We start from the raw sequence: 19,005 nt of genomic DNA on the forward strand, positions 1-19,005 counted from the left end.
TACCGTGTTGTTTAACTTGTATAACATTCAATCTTTATTTATCCGCCATTCTTATCCACAATGTATCGAATTTTTGAATCGTCACCGTGCTTTCCAATCATATTTTTGTCACGCGAAGCCCGCAGCGTTTGCCGAACCGACCGCTGAATTTACGATGCTTCTCGATAAACCGTTTTTACGAACTTATGCCACTGTACCCGCCGTGCCGTGCATTTCACATGCACGTCCACACGCTCGAACGACTTTCAAATGCGTTTTCCACTATGCATTGTTCCTGTATTTTTCTCGCTCTTTCCCGCTACCACCAACACGTACTCGTATTCACAGTAACACATCAAACGTATATACATTGTACGCAAGTGTGCGTACGTGTCGAGTGTCATGGTTCAATAATTCGCTGCGTTAGCAATTTCCGTTTGTCAGAATTTTTTTCGTCTGACGTTCTGGTCTATTCAGATTTACAAAAACGAACACCATATCGGGTAATAATACGTTAACGGTGCTCTGTGTTCATTCGTTATATTTAAGATAACATTAGTTATATTCTAGAAAGGAATAAAATACAATTTTTTCACCTTATTCTATATTTATAACGAAATATTATTAAAATACTAAAAAAATTATCAAGCTTTTCTTTTATATCTATTCGATTTAATTTTTTTTTTTTATTTATTAATCATTCAATTATTTATAATCTGATTTTATTGCGTAAATAATTTAGAAAATACTTTCTAATCTTCAGAAAATATTCGATTACTTAATTATAAATTTCCCTTCGTGTGAAAAGTGCTTTCATGTGTAATTGCATCCTACAATTAGTTCCAAGCGCGCGCATTATCATCGTTTCGCGTTTCCTGGCAATTCGTTAACGATGATTTACATTTCGCCATTAATCTCGGTTGAAATGATATGTTGTTCCGTGAGGGAAGGAGGAAGTGAAATTGAGAAGAAATTGCGTAAAATATAGATGAAAAAATGATAACGTAATGATATAAATATGATAGGAAAAAATGAGCAACAGTGTCGAAGGCTAGGATTTCGAGCCGGTTCAAGTGCGTCTACATACGCACAAAGGACTCGAGAATCGAACCGAGCTATAGAAACAGGTGAAAGCTCCGAAACTCGTTTCGTAAAAAAGCGTCGGTTAAGTGTGTTGCGAACATATGTGCGCTCGCGCTATAAACGCACTGCAACGTATGCAGCATGCGAGGCGGCAACGGGTTATTGACGTGCTTCGAAGCTGTGTCGGGCAAGAGAGGGATATAGAGATAGAGAGCCAGTCTGGCTGGGAACAAATGCGTACGTGTACATGATACATACATATATATATATATATATATATATATATATAGATATACGTGCACTACGTATATTTGTACACAATGATACGATATATACGTGCACTGATGCAGCTTCGTGTCAGGGAGTGAGAGTAGAACGCGCACAACGTGTGCAAGATAATTTAATGGGCAATAATCATGACACACATAGAATCGCGCATACACCTCCGTGACCGCGCTCTGACTGTCGGAACGCGGGTCTATATTTTCTGCGCATGCGTACGATCAACCATCAGCTCCGTACCGTGCTTACTCACCCCACTTTGCCATTTTCTCGCATCTTCCTTACTCTTTCATTTTCTTTCGCTCTCTTCTTACTACTTTTCGACACGGCAAACTGGAAACGCTTGGGTACTGAAACGTTCGGTAACTTAGCACTTTCGGTCACTTCAATGATGTCGACTAAATTTACTAAAATTTACTAGAATTGATCTCTAAACAAACATATACATGATGTTAATTCTTTTGATATAGATCGATGGTAAGATATTAATTTTTGGAATTTTTTTTGTATTTGGAAATTTTTAAACCCATTATTTTTTTAAAAATAATTTACACAAAAAAAATTTTAAAAATATTTATCGATAGGTTTATTGATATTTATCCGAAGATTAGCATTACGAGAAAATGAATCCCGCATTCACTTTATGCATACATTACAATAATATCACATAATTAATTAGTTATATCAAAGTTGCAAGTATAAAAAATTAAAAATTTTAATTTGTAAAAATTTATGTGTAAAATATAAATATAATCTTAATTAAAAACTTAAATTGAATTAATTTAAGAATTAAAAAAAATTTTATTTTAAATTTTTATATTATACGTTTATCTTTAAAAGATGAGTTAATATCTCTTATCATTTTTTAAAATCAACTACGCAACATGGTGTGATTTCACGATGAAATAATGGGCGTGCACCCACAAAATCGATGCCGCGTGTTTAAGGAACGTGTATATCTGTGCGAAGTCCTATCTTGTTCGCGCGCACTGGATGCGCGCGTTCATGCGTAACATTATATCGAGACGTCGAAGTTGCGTGGCGCGCGCGCTAAATTGTTCCGTTAAGTATTCATAACGCGTAATCATTGAATTGAACTTCGACTTTGCTTAAGTTCACCATCGTTTTCGATTCGCGCACGTTTGCATATAAAAAACAAATTTGCATTATTCCTTTACACGTACAGTATATATGAAAAATTAATAGAACGTGGGAATGAAATTTTTTTTTAAATCATTTATACATGATTTTTCACGATAACATTTTATTGATTCATAGAACATGTATAAAAACTTGTATATATATATATGAAAAAGAATAAATATAATTTAGAAATGTTAGCAAAATTTAAATCACAAAACTATAAAGAATTACAAAGAACAAAGTGAAATACAAATTTTATATTTCACAGTTAAATTATATGTATACATTTGCATTACAATTTATTGTATTATTTAATTTTTCTTTAAAATCTACGTTTAACTTCGATTCCTGCAATTCACAGTTTATTGTAATCAAATTTAAAAAAAAATGTACACATTTAATTCATTCGATTATTTCAATTTACACTCGAATAAGTGTAATATATTTACAAAGTGACGAAAATTTAAGAAAAAGTAAAACGAACGTTTGATCGAAGAAGATACAAAAACAAAGGAAGAGGAATAGTGGGAGTGAGAAACGAGAGTGTGATAAAGACAGAAAAGGAGACACGATGCGAGAGTCACAATCAATAAACGTTTGCGGGGATAGGAGTTCCGTGAGACCTCGATCCTCCCAGCGCCAGCGTAACACAACGTTCACCACGCTTGCGCGATGTTCTGTAGCTCCCGATTTCAGCTCCCACCAACACTTCTTTCAGTTCTGTACGTTTATCCCCACTTCTTCTCTATCTTTCTCTATCCTGCTTCGACTCGTTCTCTGGTTGCTACGTTGCCTGAATTCTAGCGTCATCCAGGTGAACTGGCTACTTTCGCGATTGGTGACGTTTAAACCGCGTGCCATCGATATATACGAAATGCCTTGTTCCACCGCATATGCCATAGCGTAACTTGTTACGGCATTTGTCATCATTTAAGGCCAATTATTGACGTCGCGTGCGCAGCGCCTCCTGTGCACTTTGCGCATCACTCGCTGTTGAAATGCCCTTAACCTCATCGAATTCTCCCTCTTCTTTTAGCATGCGTTACCAACCGCTGGCTGTTTTGAATCGATCGAAACTCTCTCCGTCGATCAAATTATCGATTAATTAACTTGTTACAGTGACCGAGAGAGAGAATGGAGTACTATTTTGTGAGAATGAATCGATATGGTTAGATATATATATATTTTTAAATTAAATGAAAGGTTATCGTTTCGGTAACTTTGATCATTAAAGTATAAATAATATTAAGAATTTAATAAATTGTAGATTTAAAATTCAATATTTGAACATATATTAAATATAGTTTAGTTAGTTTTTAATTTTATAAAGATAATATTCGATTTAGAAAAAAAATGTGTCTATAAAAGAATAATTAAAGGACACGATTTAAGATTTCATTGTTTAAAAAATATTTCATTAGATGTATATTTCAATTTTTTCACCGTTTAAACAAGAGGAGTGCAATAAAAAAGCTTAAATTATTCTTCTATCACTTTTAATTGTTCCCATGTAAGGTTATTCATTTATATGTAAGTACATTGACACGACACGAGAAAAGATAACGAATATTACACCGTTCTCTTGTCATTGTTATCCCTGACGAAGAACTAGAACTTCAATCCTATTGGGAATATATATACATATTATTACTTAATAATGACAAAGATTATTCGCATTCAATAACCGTTGAATTTTTAATAAATCGATAAAGCTATAAGGAGAAAATTAACTTTCTACGCCAATGCTATTTTTGATCAATGTGGAGAGTTGCGTTAAAACAGTTTATGAGCGCCTCCTTTTAGAATTTCCGCCGACATTTGGCAATGTATCAAATATTTTGTGTAGATTATTAAAGAAACAAACTTTATACATATATATATTTCTAAGATGATAAGTCAAACGATATGAAAATTTTAACGATAAATTGATGAAAAATAATTAAAAAAAAAAAATCTACGATCAATTATCCTCGATATGTATCAATTTTAAAAAATTGAATTTAATGAAAAATCGATAAAATTTAATGAAAGAAAATATTTTTTAAACATATTGAATTTATATAAATCAGAGAATTATTTTTTTTTTTAATAAAAAAAATAAACGAATAAATGAAATGAATAATCGATAATAATAAATGATTCCGCAATGATGAGCAAACATTTATAAATTAAATGTCATTTCCGTTTTTAATTCGTAATAAATCTTTATTCTTGATTATGATGATCTTTGCTTAGTTTTACATTACATTTTTCATCGTATTTGAACGAACGATAAAATCAAAAGGATAATTCGAAATTGTAATTATCAATAAAACGAATATTTTGAATATATCTCGAACGATAGAATGTTAAAATTAGGTCAAGATGTAGTGCAAGGAAAGTTCTGCGGTAACTCATAAGCCTGGAAGCGAATCTTTACTTGGCTAATCGAAGTCAACTCATTACTCCTGCCAAGAATGGCCTTTTCGTGTCGTTCTCGAAAGTGTCCTCAATTATTGCCAAGAATTATTATCTCACCACGGCTTTACTCATTTTCTCGAACTGATCTTTTTTCTTTTTTTTTTTTAAAAGAAAACCGAAAAGAAAAAATCAATATTGAAACATTATTATTGCTATAGGTTTAAAAAATGTAATAAATACGTAGCATATTTCTGATATTAATTGTATAATACAGATAATTGAACAAAGAAATGTAATTAAATATAAGTAGTGAAAAGAAATTGTGTTTAATATATATATATATATAATGTAATATATAATTATTCGATCAAAAGAATACAAAAGAATCTCGACGAAGTACAATCTTATTAGACGCTCTTTTTCTCGTTCTTTCCGCGCGCGCATTTTTCGTTTTGCCTTATCTCCTCCCCCCTCTCCTTTCTCACCTTCCGTCGGTAGATTCCGTAGTTTCCGGCAAAAAGTGGCATTTCTCGTGGGACGCGCGATATTGATCGCGGTTTTGCGGGTGAAAAAGATATTACCGCGATTTTGCGATAATATTGCATATTCCAGTTACTTGGTAGACTTTGCAACGAGTTTTCTCGTATGCCAAACTGTTGGAAAGGAACAATTTGCTGCCAGATCAAAGATCGTCGTGTGTGAAACGCATGCAATCGTAATCGATATGAATTATCTTTCGCGCTATTGAAAACTGCGCATGCGCAGTTTACTTCCATCTATTTATAAAAAGAAAACGAATTATAATATTTTTCATCGTATCATGGAAATGTACAATGTACAATTAACGTTAAATCAAAGCTTTTTTTTTTTGTCAATTACCAAAGAATGTCCACGTTATTCGAGTTAATAAAAAAATAATAAGTTAATTTTAGTTGTTCTATTGTATTCCGTAGTCGGTAACGTTGGAAATAATTAAGAGTGAGGGAATATTTAGTCAAATTACATTTTGTTATAGAGCATCGTTTTCGAATTGATGTAATCCAATTTATCGTAACAAAATTAATTATATTATAATTCGTTTGAAATTAAATTTTATCATTTGTTATTATATATTGTTATCATACATATATATTATATATTTTCGCTACATCGATTAATTTTATTGTTTCCCAGAGATCTGATTTTGATCATGTACAAGTGTATTACTACTCGTGATTTGTCGATCGCACACCAGTTGCATGAGGCGACGCCTGTTAACCGATGTGTCAGATATACGTGTGATTATAACCTTCTTTCATCCTCCTATATTTATTAAGGAATTGTTCGCGATATATAATAATTATTACATAAACTTATTTATAATTAATTAAACGATTGAAATAAAATGTAATATTCCATTCCAAACGATTATTTAAACGATAAAAATTATATGAAATACGAAAATTAATATAATTAAAACTCGCCTTTGCGTATTAAAACATCACCGCATTCTAAAACACATCCAAATGTTAATCGTACGATACGTAATAAGAAAAGATCTTGTTTACAAGAGACGATTAGACTCTCGCGTGAACTAAATTCGCTTCTTTCGTGATCGTTATCTTAATCTCTCGTAATAAAACAAATTTTATTCTCGGATGTGGTGGTTATATATCCTACGCTGTGCAAATTTAATTTTTCTTTATTTCTCTTTTTACTTACGTTCCCTCCACGATCCCCTCCCCCCTCTCCTTCCAACGAATATATACGAACCAATTAACGTTAAATTTTTTTTTCTTCCCCCCCCCAGAATAAATTTTTCACACTCTAGATATAATAACAATGCGTTCTTTTTGTTTTTTTTTCAATTTTCAGAATCTCTCCGTGAATACAACGGCCTCTCGTCCGATCTTTATAAGCCATCCAACTACGATAAACTCGCGCTATCTCTTCTCTCGCCACTTCCCAACGAGCAAGACTTCGCCATCAATGTCTGCACGTTGCTATCGAACGAGGGCAAGCATATCCTACGCCTCGACAAGTATCCCCGTCTCGTGAACATACTGTTGGCGCACGCCGGTGTCTTCGATTCGCCTGGAACGCGGCAGCTCTTCATCGAGGTTTATTCCCGCGTGAGGAATTATTCCATCAACTCATTCTGGTCGGACGTCCTCGACTCGCAGGACGTGATAGATCTTACGAATGAAAGGACGTTCATGAAGAAACCGACCACAGCCAGCCCCCAGACCTTCTCCAGGCGGAAAATATTGGAGAGGGAGAAACAGAACAAAAGCGCCGCGTCCACGGAGAACGGAGATGAGGCGTCAACGTCGATGGAAGTCGACGGGGTACGATGAAATAGGATATCGCGTGTCTTATGATTATTCGTCCATTTCCTTCCTTCCTTCCTTCCATCCTTCTCTGAGAAAATTTTTTTTTTAAAATCGCGAAAAATTTTTTAAATTTAAATCTTTATTCAAATTTGTAAAAATTAGTTTCTCTAATTTGTATAAGAATGATCAAATCTTTTCCTTTGAATTGAGAATTAAATTGTTCAATTTTTGAAATTGTAGTGTATTGGAGAGAGAGAGAGAGAGAGAGAGAGAGAGAGAGAGAGAGAGAGAGAGAGAGAGAGAGAGAGAGAGAGAGAGAGAGAGAGAGAGAGAGAGAGAGAGAGAGAGAGAGAGAGAGAGAGAGAGAGAGAGAGAGAGAGAGAGAGAGAGAGAGAGAGAGAGAGAGAATCCATTATTTTTGGTCTATTTTGGGAAGGAAAAGCTTTTGCCATTACGTATTTACAAATTTTTAAATATTAATCCAAAACATAATTCCCTTCTTCTCCTTTCAAAATAGTTTTCCAGAGAAATTTACAAGTTTTGAATCATAAAAAAAAAAAAAATAATGGATTTCTTCTTATTATTCTAAATATTTCTTCTAAATAATTTCTTTCTTATTCTTTATGGAATCTTAGAATATTAACTTTTGATTAATTTATTGTTGTAGAGATTTTACATTTTACATAAAATAAAATGTGTTTGTATGTACTTGTGTGCAGGTGATGCCAGACTGTTCGAGGTTAGATCCAATTGGATCTCATCAAGATGAAACTTTAAGAGATCAAAATCAAAACTCCATAAAATTTGAAGAGGAAGATAAAGATTTGTTTTGTGTTGGACGAACATTGGGGACGCAGGATCCTTATGGGCAACGTGTGCTGCAAATAGCATCTATTTTACGGAATTTAAGTTTTACTCCAGAAAACGCTGCTGTATTAGGGAGGAATAGGTGTTTCTTGAGATTCGTATTACTCTGTGTAAGAGCGAGGTGGAGTAATCTGCACCAGCTTGGTTTTGATATATTAGGGAACATAGCAAATGAAATAGTCTTAAAGGAAGCTGGCGAAAGGATAACAGATGTTGTATTGTCATGTGTGGCGAAGGGAATTGAATCCCAAGACAGGTTCATTGTTATTTCCTGCTTGGAGGTGCTTAATAAAATTAGCCAACAAGACAGCAATGAAGAAATCGTTACGTTTGGATTAGAAGATAATGTATATGAACTAATATGCAGGTGAATTTTGTCTCATAAATATTTCAACAAATTTTTGTTTTTAAAATATCATATTTTTATTCTGAAATCTTTGTATATATGGAAAATTTAAGAAAAATTTTCATAATACAATATCTTGAATTATCAATGCTAAAATATAACTTTTTAAAAAAATAGAGAAATATATTTTCTAATTGAAAAAAGTATTGAATTCTCTATAATTCTAATTCTTGAAATTATATGAAATTATAATAGTATTAAAATTATAACAATAGTAATAATTTATATCAAAATTCATATACGTGTTTATTTACAGATTTTTAGCTCTGAACGACATAGCTCTTTTAGTATATACCTTGGAATGCTTGTACGCGTTGACTTCGTTAGGTGAAAGGCCATGTACTAGCGTCGCGCGGGTACGCGGAGCTATCGACACATTAGTTGCTCTTGTTACTGTAGAAGCGCAGAGTTATGGGCCGAAAGCTTGTATTTTGATGAGAGTTATCGAAACAGTGTCCACGGTAGCACCACCACCGAACGCTACTCAGAATACTACTCCTGTCACAGCTACTGCGCCAGCAGTAACAGTGTCCTCCTCTGTGCCAACAACTCCAGCTACAGTTACTGCGACGCCAGCTCCTGTAAGCCCAGCACCTTCGCGACCAACGACTCCAGCTGCAATTACGACAAAATCTACTACGCACAGTACATATATTAAAAATAATAAAACACTATTTAGAAAGAAAAAAGGCTAAATAGATTAATATTACTTTATTTATATCTATCTTTAGAAGCAGTTGAGACGAATAATTCGCTTCAGCAACAACATGCACATCAACAAATCATTCAAGAGAACGAGCAATTTGCTTTGAGTTGGTTAAGAGCTACTTTCGAACCAGCACAGGGAATCCGTATAGAGCAAGAAGAATTATACAAGAAATATCTTGGTTGCTGCACAAAGATTGGTAGAAGAGGTGTTATTGCTCCACTTCATTTTCCTAGATGCGTTAGGTACATATTTAAATTTGATTCCTTGTATGTATGTAAAATTTTATTCTCTATTTAGTTTGTTTTCATTCGAGATTTTTCAGCAAAATAGACAATAAGATTGTTTCTTTCAGAAGAATATTTAGTTTTAAATTTATATATATTGTGTGCAAAATGACCAATTTTATTGCAAAATATTAATATTCAATTGTAATTAAAAAACAATATAATGATACAAATACTTTTCCATAGATCTGTATTTGGTGGAAGCGTCGGACCAAATCCATTGAAAGGTGAAACAAGTGGTACTCAGTATTACGAAGGAATCCGAGTACGGGCCACATCTCCCCAAGTAACTTATCCGAGCCAAACTGCAGTTGGGACTAACACAGCTCCAATTCCAGCAGCCAACGCAACGCCAGTAAAGGTGCTTCCCGTACAACAGCGTACAATCAAGAGTATAAGTCCTGCTCCTGATAGCACGGCCCTAGACAATCCTGCATCTGGGCCTCCAAGAACCCCTGCCCCAGCATCGCCTATCCTTAAAGCCCAATTGTCTGCTCCACCAAAACCACCATCCAGTATCTCGAACACTGCAACTCAATCCCAAAATCCAGTCACCAAGGTTGATTCTAAAAGTCAGGTGGGTCCAAGTCCTAAGCTTTCTACCATTCTCTCTACCACTCATGACCTTGGTTCTTATTTTGGTTATGGTTTCACTATGCTGTCATAATATGGGCTTTTCTTAACAATATTACATTTTGCATGCCTCGAATCCCGTCTATTCCATTATTACATATGCATGCAGATAAGTAATTATGTGAACTTCGAAATCCAGATTGTTGAAACATAATTTTCTAAAAAGTTGTAGATTTTCTTCTTTTAATAAAAAATTTATTTTCATATTTAACATATCTGAAATATATACAAATATAATTCTTTTTCGTTTCAAATAAATAAGATTTAACTGTAAATTGATACGTATATGAGATAAAAAAGAAATAAAATATAAATATGAAATATAAATATTATTTTAAATATGAATGACTACTATAAGTATTATTTAAAATGAATATTTTATATATACGTGTATTCAAATCATTTTATTAATATTTTAATTGTTATAATACATCGAAACTTATTTTATATTTTATATTTTTATCAGTAATGTTTATAATTGCAATTTTGGATAAAAATCTTTACTATTGCATGATCAACATAAATTTCTTATTTTTTAAGTATATATATTTTGATATTTTTCATGTAGATATAATTTCATAGTACAATATTTTTACTGTCTTATAACAAGTTAATAAATTTTGTTTTTGATTAATTTCATTTGTTCTACTTCTATTCGTATCATGCTTAATAATAAAGTGCTAAAATAAGAATTTGTTTGAATATCATGCCTTATGAATTTCATAAAAAGCAAAATTACTTTTGTAGTTTCATTCATATAATTATTCAAAATGATAATTAATAATAATAATTCACTATCCACTATGCTGGAAATGTTTATTGCATCATTAATATATATTATATATACGATATATCTAATATAGAAACTATTTTACAATATTCTATACTATACAAATTCAAACAACATTATTACTATTTAATTAAATATTTAATTTTTTTGTAATTGATTTTATAATTTCTGTATTATAAGAATGTTTTTGTTGATTCATGATATTTTGATGTTATAATTACATTATGATTATTGTTAATTAGGTGTCAGTATCACATCCTCACCTGAGTCAAGCATTGCTGTCAAGTGGCTCTCAAACACAACCACAACAACAAGTACAACAAGTACAGCAACAATGTCAAACTGTCCAGATAGTTGCAAAGGAAGATAATCGAAGTGGTACTACATCCAGTTCCATAATAAAAAGCCTTCTGGCTACTAAGGTAACGGTTAGCAGCGACTGCATGCCCAGTACTGCTGCGACTTGTGTGTCTACCCCTACTGCCTGTGTAACAAACACTACTGCTAGCATCGCATCCAGCATCAGTGCCAACCAGCTAATAACCAGCAACCAGGTATCATTGTTGTACATTAACAATGAAAACAGTAGTACTTTTTTACATAGATAAGATGTTGAAAATATATTAAGGACATATAAAACGACGTTTTTCTTCAGCGAAGATGATTTTCTTAAATGGAATAATAAAGAAATAAAAAGAGAGATTAAAATAAATTGATAAATTTATTTAAAAACGCATAGTATTTCTAATTAAATAAAGTTTTTAATAAATTTTACATTATGTTTAAATTTTGTATGTATAAATTTTGAGTTACTATAAAAATGATTGATATAATTTATTATAGAAATGTTTAATATTCTATTAAAAAATATTTGAAAATATATTAATAAGATATATTTATTTTATTTCATGTTTTTTGATGCTTTTATTAAGAAAATCACTTTTTTTAAGACCATTTCATGCGAATCTGATGATAATCATGATTTTTATACGATTTTAAGCATTTTGAATTTGAATTTCGGAAAATGAATTTCAGAATATTGTGCAATCCTAAATTGTAGAATGGTTAAATAATTATTTTTTATTTAAAATTTATAGAAAATTTAAAATTATATAAAAGAAAATATATTTATATGATATTGAAATATTATATTAAATATTATATTAATTAAAATTCAATATAAAATATAAAATAATTAAATTTGAATTTAAAATAATTTGTATTTGTAAAAAAAGAAGTCATTTTACAAGATAAGATTGCACTTAAAATTATATTTAGTGAATGTATGTTTTAACAAATTTGATTTCAAAAAGTTTTTTAATGTTTGTGTTCTGAAGTAGATATAAATATTATATTTTGGTTATGCTATTTTCTTTTATTTTAAAAGATAAGATTTATTTTACATTGATTAAAATTCTTAAGTAATATTTAATGATGTGGTTATTTTTTTGAGTTCAGAGTGACAATCAGTGTTTTGTATTCTACTAACAAAAGCATGGTTTTCAAAATTGAAATATATTTTATTTTCTATAGTAATTCTATAGTCATTAAGAAAATATAAAATAATTTTCAAAAAAAAAAAAAAAATTAAAATAAAAATTCTTTCTTTTAAATAAATCTAAGTTGTACAATTTTTATAGGTTGCGCAACGGCAACAACAACAAAGGCTATTACAACAGCAATTAACTAATATATCGCAACCAGCTGCAACTACAACTTTAACTGCAATACTCCCAAAGACACCTGTCAACTCAAAGCAAAAGCCAACTATCACACCCATTCCTGCCAAAAAAATACAAAGGCTCAATGGAGCTAAATTTATTATGACTAATAATTGTGACAAGGTACAATATGAACTTTATGAGAAATTATGAGAAATATAATTTTCAAACTTTACTCAGTTATTGATTTTTTAATTTTATAGACTGAAGTAAATGATAATGAAAATGTCAACCAAATACCAACATCAACAACTTCTTCCACAATGGTTTTAAATTCAACCGAAAATCACATATCGTCAAACATTAAAGTATGTCGGCCTCCAGCAACAACTATAACTACAGCAAACAAAGCTATTCAACGTTCAACTTGTACATCAATAGCTGAGGATTCGGATTCGACTAATAATTCTTTAGCATCCAGTAGTGGTATTGGTGGTAGTAGGGACTGTTCTGGTGTCGGTATAGAAGAAGATAATTCTTTGACAAGTTTCGAAGGAATTCTGTTAAATGGTGCACCAAGTAATATGGATATCGATGCTCAAGAAGATTCATCAAAAGATTCATCTAGTATAACGTCTAAAGAGAAACCTCTGCAAAGTATGATGCTTGCAGATTTATTAGAACGGAAAGTTGACAAAGAGCCTATTTTGAATGGTGTTTTAGGAAAAAATTCGATTAATGAAAAAGGAATGGACTTAGTGGAAAATCACATTAAGAAAGTATTAAAAGAATCTCCTACAGACATTAAAATAAAAACCGAAGTAGAAGAAGGTAATGTTATACAGACAGAAGTTTCTGAAGATACTTTAATTGAAGCACCTAGAGGAATAAAAAGAGCTGCCAGTGAGTCGGATGAAGTGGATGTAAAAAAAGTAAAATATTCTAATGGTACTATGTCACCTGATCCTGCTGTTGATTCGACCACTGCTGAATCCACTGTCTCGAGTATAAAATCTGAGGAACAGGATGATGATAAGGATAGTGAGAAAGCAACCGTATCTTCTACAGCCGCAAATCTTTACGCAGCTCTGGCTGCAGATTGTATAGAAGACGAAATTGACCTTGATGAAAATGTTACTGTAAATGTTCAGGAAGAAACCACTACTACAATAAAAGAAGAACCTCATATATTTGTCAATCAAATTAATCAACAACCATCTCAACAACAATCGCAACCGACACCACAGCAACAGCCACAGCAACCGCCGCCGCAACCGCAACAACTGCAACCTCAAATACAGCAACAACCACAATCTCATCCTCAACAACAACCTCAACAACAACTTATTGTCGCAGCACCTAGGCAAATAGTAGTGCAACAAACAATACAATCGAATAATCAAGTTCTTATTCCAACTAGTGCAGTGAAAGGAAGGCAAGCGCAACCTCAACCACAAGTTTTATTGCAACAAGGAGCAGGAGGTCAATTACAGTATGTTGTTTCTGGTGGCGTCCCTGGTCAAAATTACGTTTTAGCTCAACCACAAACAACGTTGGTTCAAGGTCAAGCGCAGACTGTGTTAGTAGCTCAAACAACACAACAGCAGGGAACAGGTGCAAAAACGATAATTATTTTGCAATCTCAAGCAGCTGCCCAACCAACTCAGCAAAAAATGGTGGCCGTCACTCCTCAGGGACAGCAGGTTGTCGTTACGCAAGTTTCACGTCCTATCTTGCAGAGTCCAGCGCTCGGCAATATACCTCCACCTTTGGTTCCAACGTCTGGCACAATTCCACAAACTTCGATAATAGTGAACAGTTCTGTAGCACAAACAAATCCAAATACAGTGACCGTTACAATTCCCGCGATGACTCAACAAACACCAGTGTCAACGAGTGTGCCATCAAGAGTGGTAACACCAACACCAGCCTCTACTCCACCGCCTACTAGACCCACTACACCTCATCAGGCGGCAGCAACGCATGGATTACCGACAAAACAACCTGCTAAAGTAATAAAGACTGTCAGTTCTTCAACCTCTACTGAACCAGAATCTAAGCCATCTACGAGCCAGAATCAACCAGAAAAAACTATTACAATAAAAATTGATCCTAATGCGTATTTATGTGAATGGCGAGGTTGTTTAAGGTAATTGATTAGTGTTTAATATTACAAAATATAATAATAATAATTTTAATTTGTGAAACTATTTCACGATTCTTAATTACTTTATCTTTATATATTTTTATTTTTATATTCGTAAAGGCAATTTAAAACACCACATGAAGTTTATCTTCATGTATGCGAAACACATTGTCCATCTGGTGGGGAAGAAATATTATGTCTTTGGGCAAGCTGTGATGCTTTGAAAAGACGAAGATTTTCATTGATGACACATTTGTATGATAGGCATTGTAATGCGGAAGTAAGTATAATATTATACATTTTTATAAGAATCTATATCTTTTTCAATTATAATTTTACAGTTATAGAAAAGAACTTTATTAAACATTAAATAATTTTACAGACAATGTCGATAAGAAGGAAACAATTAACGGTAACAGGTAAAACCGAAGTTTCTACATCGACACCGCCAACTCCTCATCACCCTGGATATGCACCGAATGCAGCATTCCATGCTATTAAACGGCACGCTTTGGAGTTTGTAAATCCAAAGGAGTTAATGGTTAGTAAAATCACATAAATAATCTTATAAATCAAATGAATTATAATAATATAAGTAGACATAAGTTAATGGTAATTTCAAAAAAAAAAAAAAAGACACAAGACATCATAGGGATAACAAATGCACTAAAATTACTACGCGAGATAGCACATATATACTGATATCAAAAAAGTTTAATGACCGCGTTTAATGATATAATTTGTGACAATATTTCGGAGAATCCTTTATAGTTTCACGGTTCATAGAGTCTGTTAAGTATTGTTAATGTAATGAAATTTCTTATTCTCTTGGCAAAGCAGCAAAGGCCGACCAAGCCCGCTGCAGCCACTTCAAGCTCTTCTTCTCCCAGACCTGGGCAAAATCCTCCACCAGAACAGGTAAAAACGTGTTCAGAAATAGAAAAAAAAAAAGGATTCACGATTCACGATTTACAACCACAGCTCTTGTGCGTTGTTCCTGCCGCCTCTTTTTTTTTTGCGCTTAATTTTCTTTTGTTTTCGTAACATACGTTGTGGTTTCTTAATTTTTAGTTTCACGTTTTACGGTGTATACATATGTATTTTTTATTAGCATGTATTCCATTTTAGTTTCATTTCGTAGTTAGCGTCCCTGTATAATTTATGTGTTCACGCATTTGAAGTATATTCATGATGATGAAGGGTGCTGGGGTATAATATTTTAAGCAGCATAATGTAGAATATTTGTCGCGTTTTTTATCAAAATAAAAAATCATTCTTTATATTATTTGAATAAGCAGGTATTTAATTTAAATCTTCAATAAGAAAGGATTATTTTTAAGGATGATTGAATTATCAATTAATAATTTTAATTACTGATTAAAATGTATCTCGCAAACCAATTTTAAAACATTGTAAAATTTTAATATTTTTTTGGTGCTAAGTTTTGATTGTATAATGTATTTATTTGTAACTCTAATTTAGCAATTTGTAAAAATTTTTATTATATTATATTATTATAATATAATATGTAATAGCTTCTGATAAATATGTGTTTAATCAATTTTTAAAACTCTTAAAGAACATTTACTTAATTAATTTTTTTTTTGCTGTGCCAAATTATTTATTCTTGCATTCTAATTTAATATATTTTACATTTATATAAAAAAATAATATGATATTTGATGTAAATGTATGATATAAAAATGAAATATCAGTGCTTTCTCTGAAATTCTCTATGATATTATATAATTTATTCACGCGACATCATTTCCTAAATCAATGTTTCCATTTTGTTTTCACGATTGTATTTTACTAATGTTCAAAGCTATTGCAACTAATTAATTGAAACATCATTAAATAATTGTCATATCCTTGATATATTGTATTTGTTTTAGTGTTATTTAAGAGTGTGATTTTTTTTTATATTTTATAAATAATTTGAACAAAATTATAAATTTTTAATTATATTGTAATTTTTTAACAGGATGACAACGAAGGTCCTGTGACCAAAAGTATTCGCTTGACAGCAGCTCTTATTCTTAGAAACCTAGTCATATATTCAACACATGGCAGAAGGTTTGTTTTTAATTAATTTGTTTTATTAATTTTACTAAAAAAAAAAAATTATTAATAAGATATAATTAAATATACATAATTTTTTCTATTATTTCTTAGAATAAATTCTATTTTCAAATGGAAAATGATTTTTAGATTATGTGAGAATCCAAAATTATATTTTCTATGTAATTTTTTTTCTATGTAGTTTAATTATATTCAATCGTTATTATATTTAATAATATTATTCATGTTTTGATTTTCAGACATCTTAGAGCGTACGAACCACATTTGGCAGGAGTCGCATTAAGTAATGTCGAATCATCAAGAACAATCGCACAAGTTCTGTATGATATGAATGATCAAAGCAGCAGTAACCATAGGTGACCTCTTGAACCAGGCCTCTAAAAGAAAGCTTTTTCATCCTGCGAACAGCGATCAATTCGTTTATTTTGAATTTTAGTGTAAAGTGAAAGAACAAAAGAATGATAAAAAAGTTGGCAAAAAGTTTGCAATTGCAAAAAAAAATGTGCTTGTGCATTATAAGAAAAAAAAAAAAAGAAAGATGTGAACAGTAAAGAAGATGTACTACAAGAAAAGAAGATACGGCAATGTTCCATAATTATTATAAAGAGGCCTATACACTTACGAGGCAAGTCGATTTGCCGATTTAGACTATAATAATGTACTGTAACTAGTTAACACGAACGAAAGACAGTAGTTGAAGTGATTACAGATCAGTGATAAAAAAAAAAAAGTAAAACAAGATAATATTTCAAATTTAATATTAATATTTATTTTCTCAACAAGAAGCGGAAGAAATGTTTTTAGTAATCGTGTACAAAAAATGAAGGGCGAAAAAATACTTTATGGACGTTATAGTTAATTACAATCAATATTATATTATTATTATATTATATTATATTATTAATTATTATTATTAATATTATTATTGTATGTTTTTCATAAGTCAACCACAAGAAAACCTAGAATGTAAAAAAAAAAATCTTTTTATGAAATGTATTTGTTAGGAATTTATGATTTTGCTTATATAATTGCATATTGCAATTACATGGCTATATTATCGTCTCTCTTTTGTTTTATTATCGAGTAATCTTATTTTGTCAAGATAATGTTGGTAAGGTATCGCACATAACGTGATGATAATAGCATATTCCGGCCCAAATCTATCATGTAAAAAAAAAAAATTTAAGAATTTCTTCTGCTTTAAATCGGTTTTAGCTCGGGGATTTCTAACAGTTCGTTCAAATTCTAATCTAACTTTAAATCAAGAGATATTAGTAACTAATTTTATTTCTTCGGGCAAACTAAGCGTGTCGTGTTGAATCATCTCCTCAATCTTATTATTATCTTATTATATTAACGTAATCTGGTTTGTGTGAATTGTATAACTTTGAGAAAGCATCGATAACGAGAAGCATCTATAAAATGCTACACCCACTTCGCTCCGATCGAGTCACAGATCAATTATTGCTTCCGAGTTGTCCATATATTATAGATACAGGTGTAAGTATATTTATACTTGAAACTTAGAAAGGCCTAAATGTTCTTAAAGCCAGTGTTTCTTAAATTTTCAGCATTAAAAAAAATGGATGGATAAGAAGAAATTAAAAAAAAAAACATTTTCTGAAGGCAATTCTTTGCCAATATTTAAAAACTTTTTTAAATAATTTATAATAAGGATTAATGGAAAGAGTGATAATAGAAAAGTTCATGTAGCAATTTTATGTTAATTTTGAGTGCATTAGATTGGGCATAGCAGAACAAACGTTATTTTATATATTTATTTTTTTTATAAAAATTCATTAGTTAGGACATGAAATATATAAAAATTTCAGTAATATGACTATTTTATTTGAAATTCTAATATGATGCTTCTACAAATTTTTGAACAACTAATTTAAAAATAAGTGATTCTCGCGGCGCGTGATGAAAAGCCTTTTTTTTCCTCCCCCCCTTATCTTACATCATGACGAAATAATATTGACTTTTTTGTAATATAGGCTGTATAAAAAAAGGTAAGAAAATGTACCATGAAATGGTAATTTCAGTTGTTTTACAAGATCGAACGAGAAAAGGTGAATAAAATTTTCCTATCTAAATTTCATTTTTTTGTTGAAATATGTTGTAATTTAAATAAGAAGAAAAAAGATCTCTTTATTTCGTTTTCCGAACGTTAAAAAGAAAAATGAACGTAAATATACATATATATATATATATTTTTATGTTATCAA

The 19,005-nt window shown here is 31.3% G+C and overlaps 1 protein-coding gene across 7 annotated transcripts in view; it reads left to right on the plus strand.

Annotated features, from left to right (window-relative positions):
* The window catches only part of LOC724311 (AT-rich interactive domain-containing protein 2), a 50,105-nt gene extending 31,493 nt beyond the window's left edge, over positions 1 to 18,612 (plus strand). For 2 of the 7 annotated variants that reach the window (XM_006570664.3, XM_006570665.3), the window contains 13 exons: positions 6,742 to 7,214; positions 7,919 to 8,433; positions 8,729 to 9,117; positions 9,204 to 9,423; positions 9,652 to 10,042; positions 11,131 to 11,442; positions 12,529 to 12,732; positions 12,813 to 14,698; positions 14,816 to 14,975; positions 15,078 to 15,236; positions 15,536 to 15,613; positions 16,680 to 16,771; positions 17,017 to 17,839. In XM_006570664.3, coding sequence (XP_006570727.2) covers positions 6,742 to 7,214; positions 7,919 to 8,433; positions 8,729 to 9,117; positions 9,204 to 9,423; positions 9,652 to 10,042; positions 11,131 to 11,442; positions 12,529 to 12,732; positions 12,813 to 14,698; positions 14,816 to 14,975; positions 15,078 to 15,236; positions 15,536 to 15,613; positions 16,680 to 16,771; positions 17,017 to 17,137 — 5,000 coding nt within the window. In that variant the 3' untranslated portion in view covers positions 17,138 to 17,839. Of the gene's footprint in view, positions 1 to 6,139; positions 6,165 to 6,741; positions 7,215 to 7,918; positions 8,434 to 8,728; positions 9,118 to 9,203; positions 9,424 to 9,651; positions 10,043 to 11,130; positions 11,443 to 12,528; positions 12,733 to 12,812; positions 14,699 to 14,815; positions 14,976 to 15,077; positions 15,237 to 15,535; positions 15,614 to 16,679; positions 16,772 to 17,016 lie in introns of those variants that run through there. The other 5 variants (XM_006570666.3, XM_016912688.2, XM_016912690.2 and 2 more) reach the window with 5 other exon arrangements.
* The last annotated feature ends 393 nt before the right edge of the window (positions 18,613 to 19,005 follow it).

Source organism: Apis mellifera, linkage group LG6, assembly GCF_003254395.2.
Source record: "Apis mellifera strain DH4 linkage group LG6, Amel_HAv3.1, whole genome shotgun sequence".
Lineage (NCBI taxonomy): Eukaryota > Metazoa > Arthropoda > Insecta > Hymenoptera > Apidae > Apis > Apis mellifera.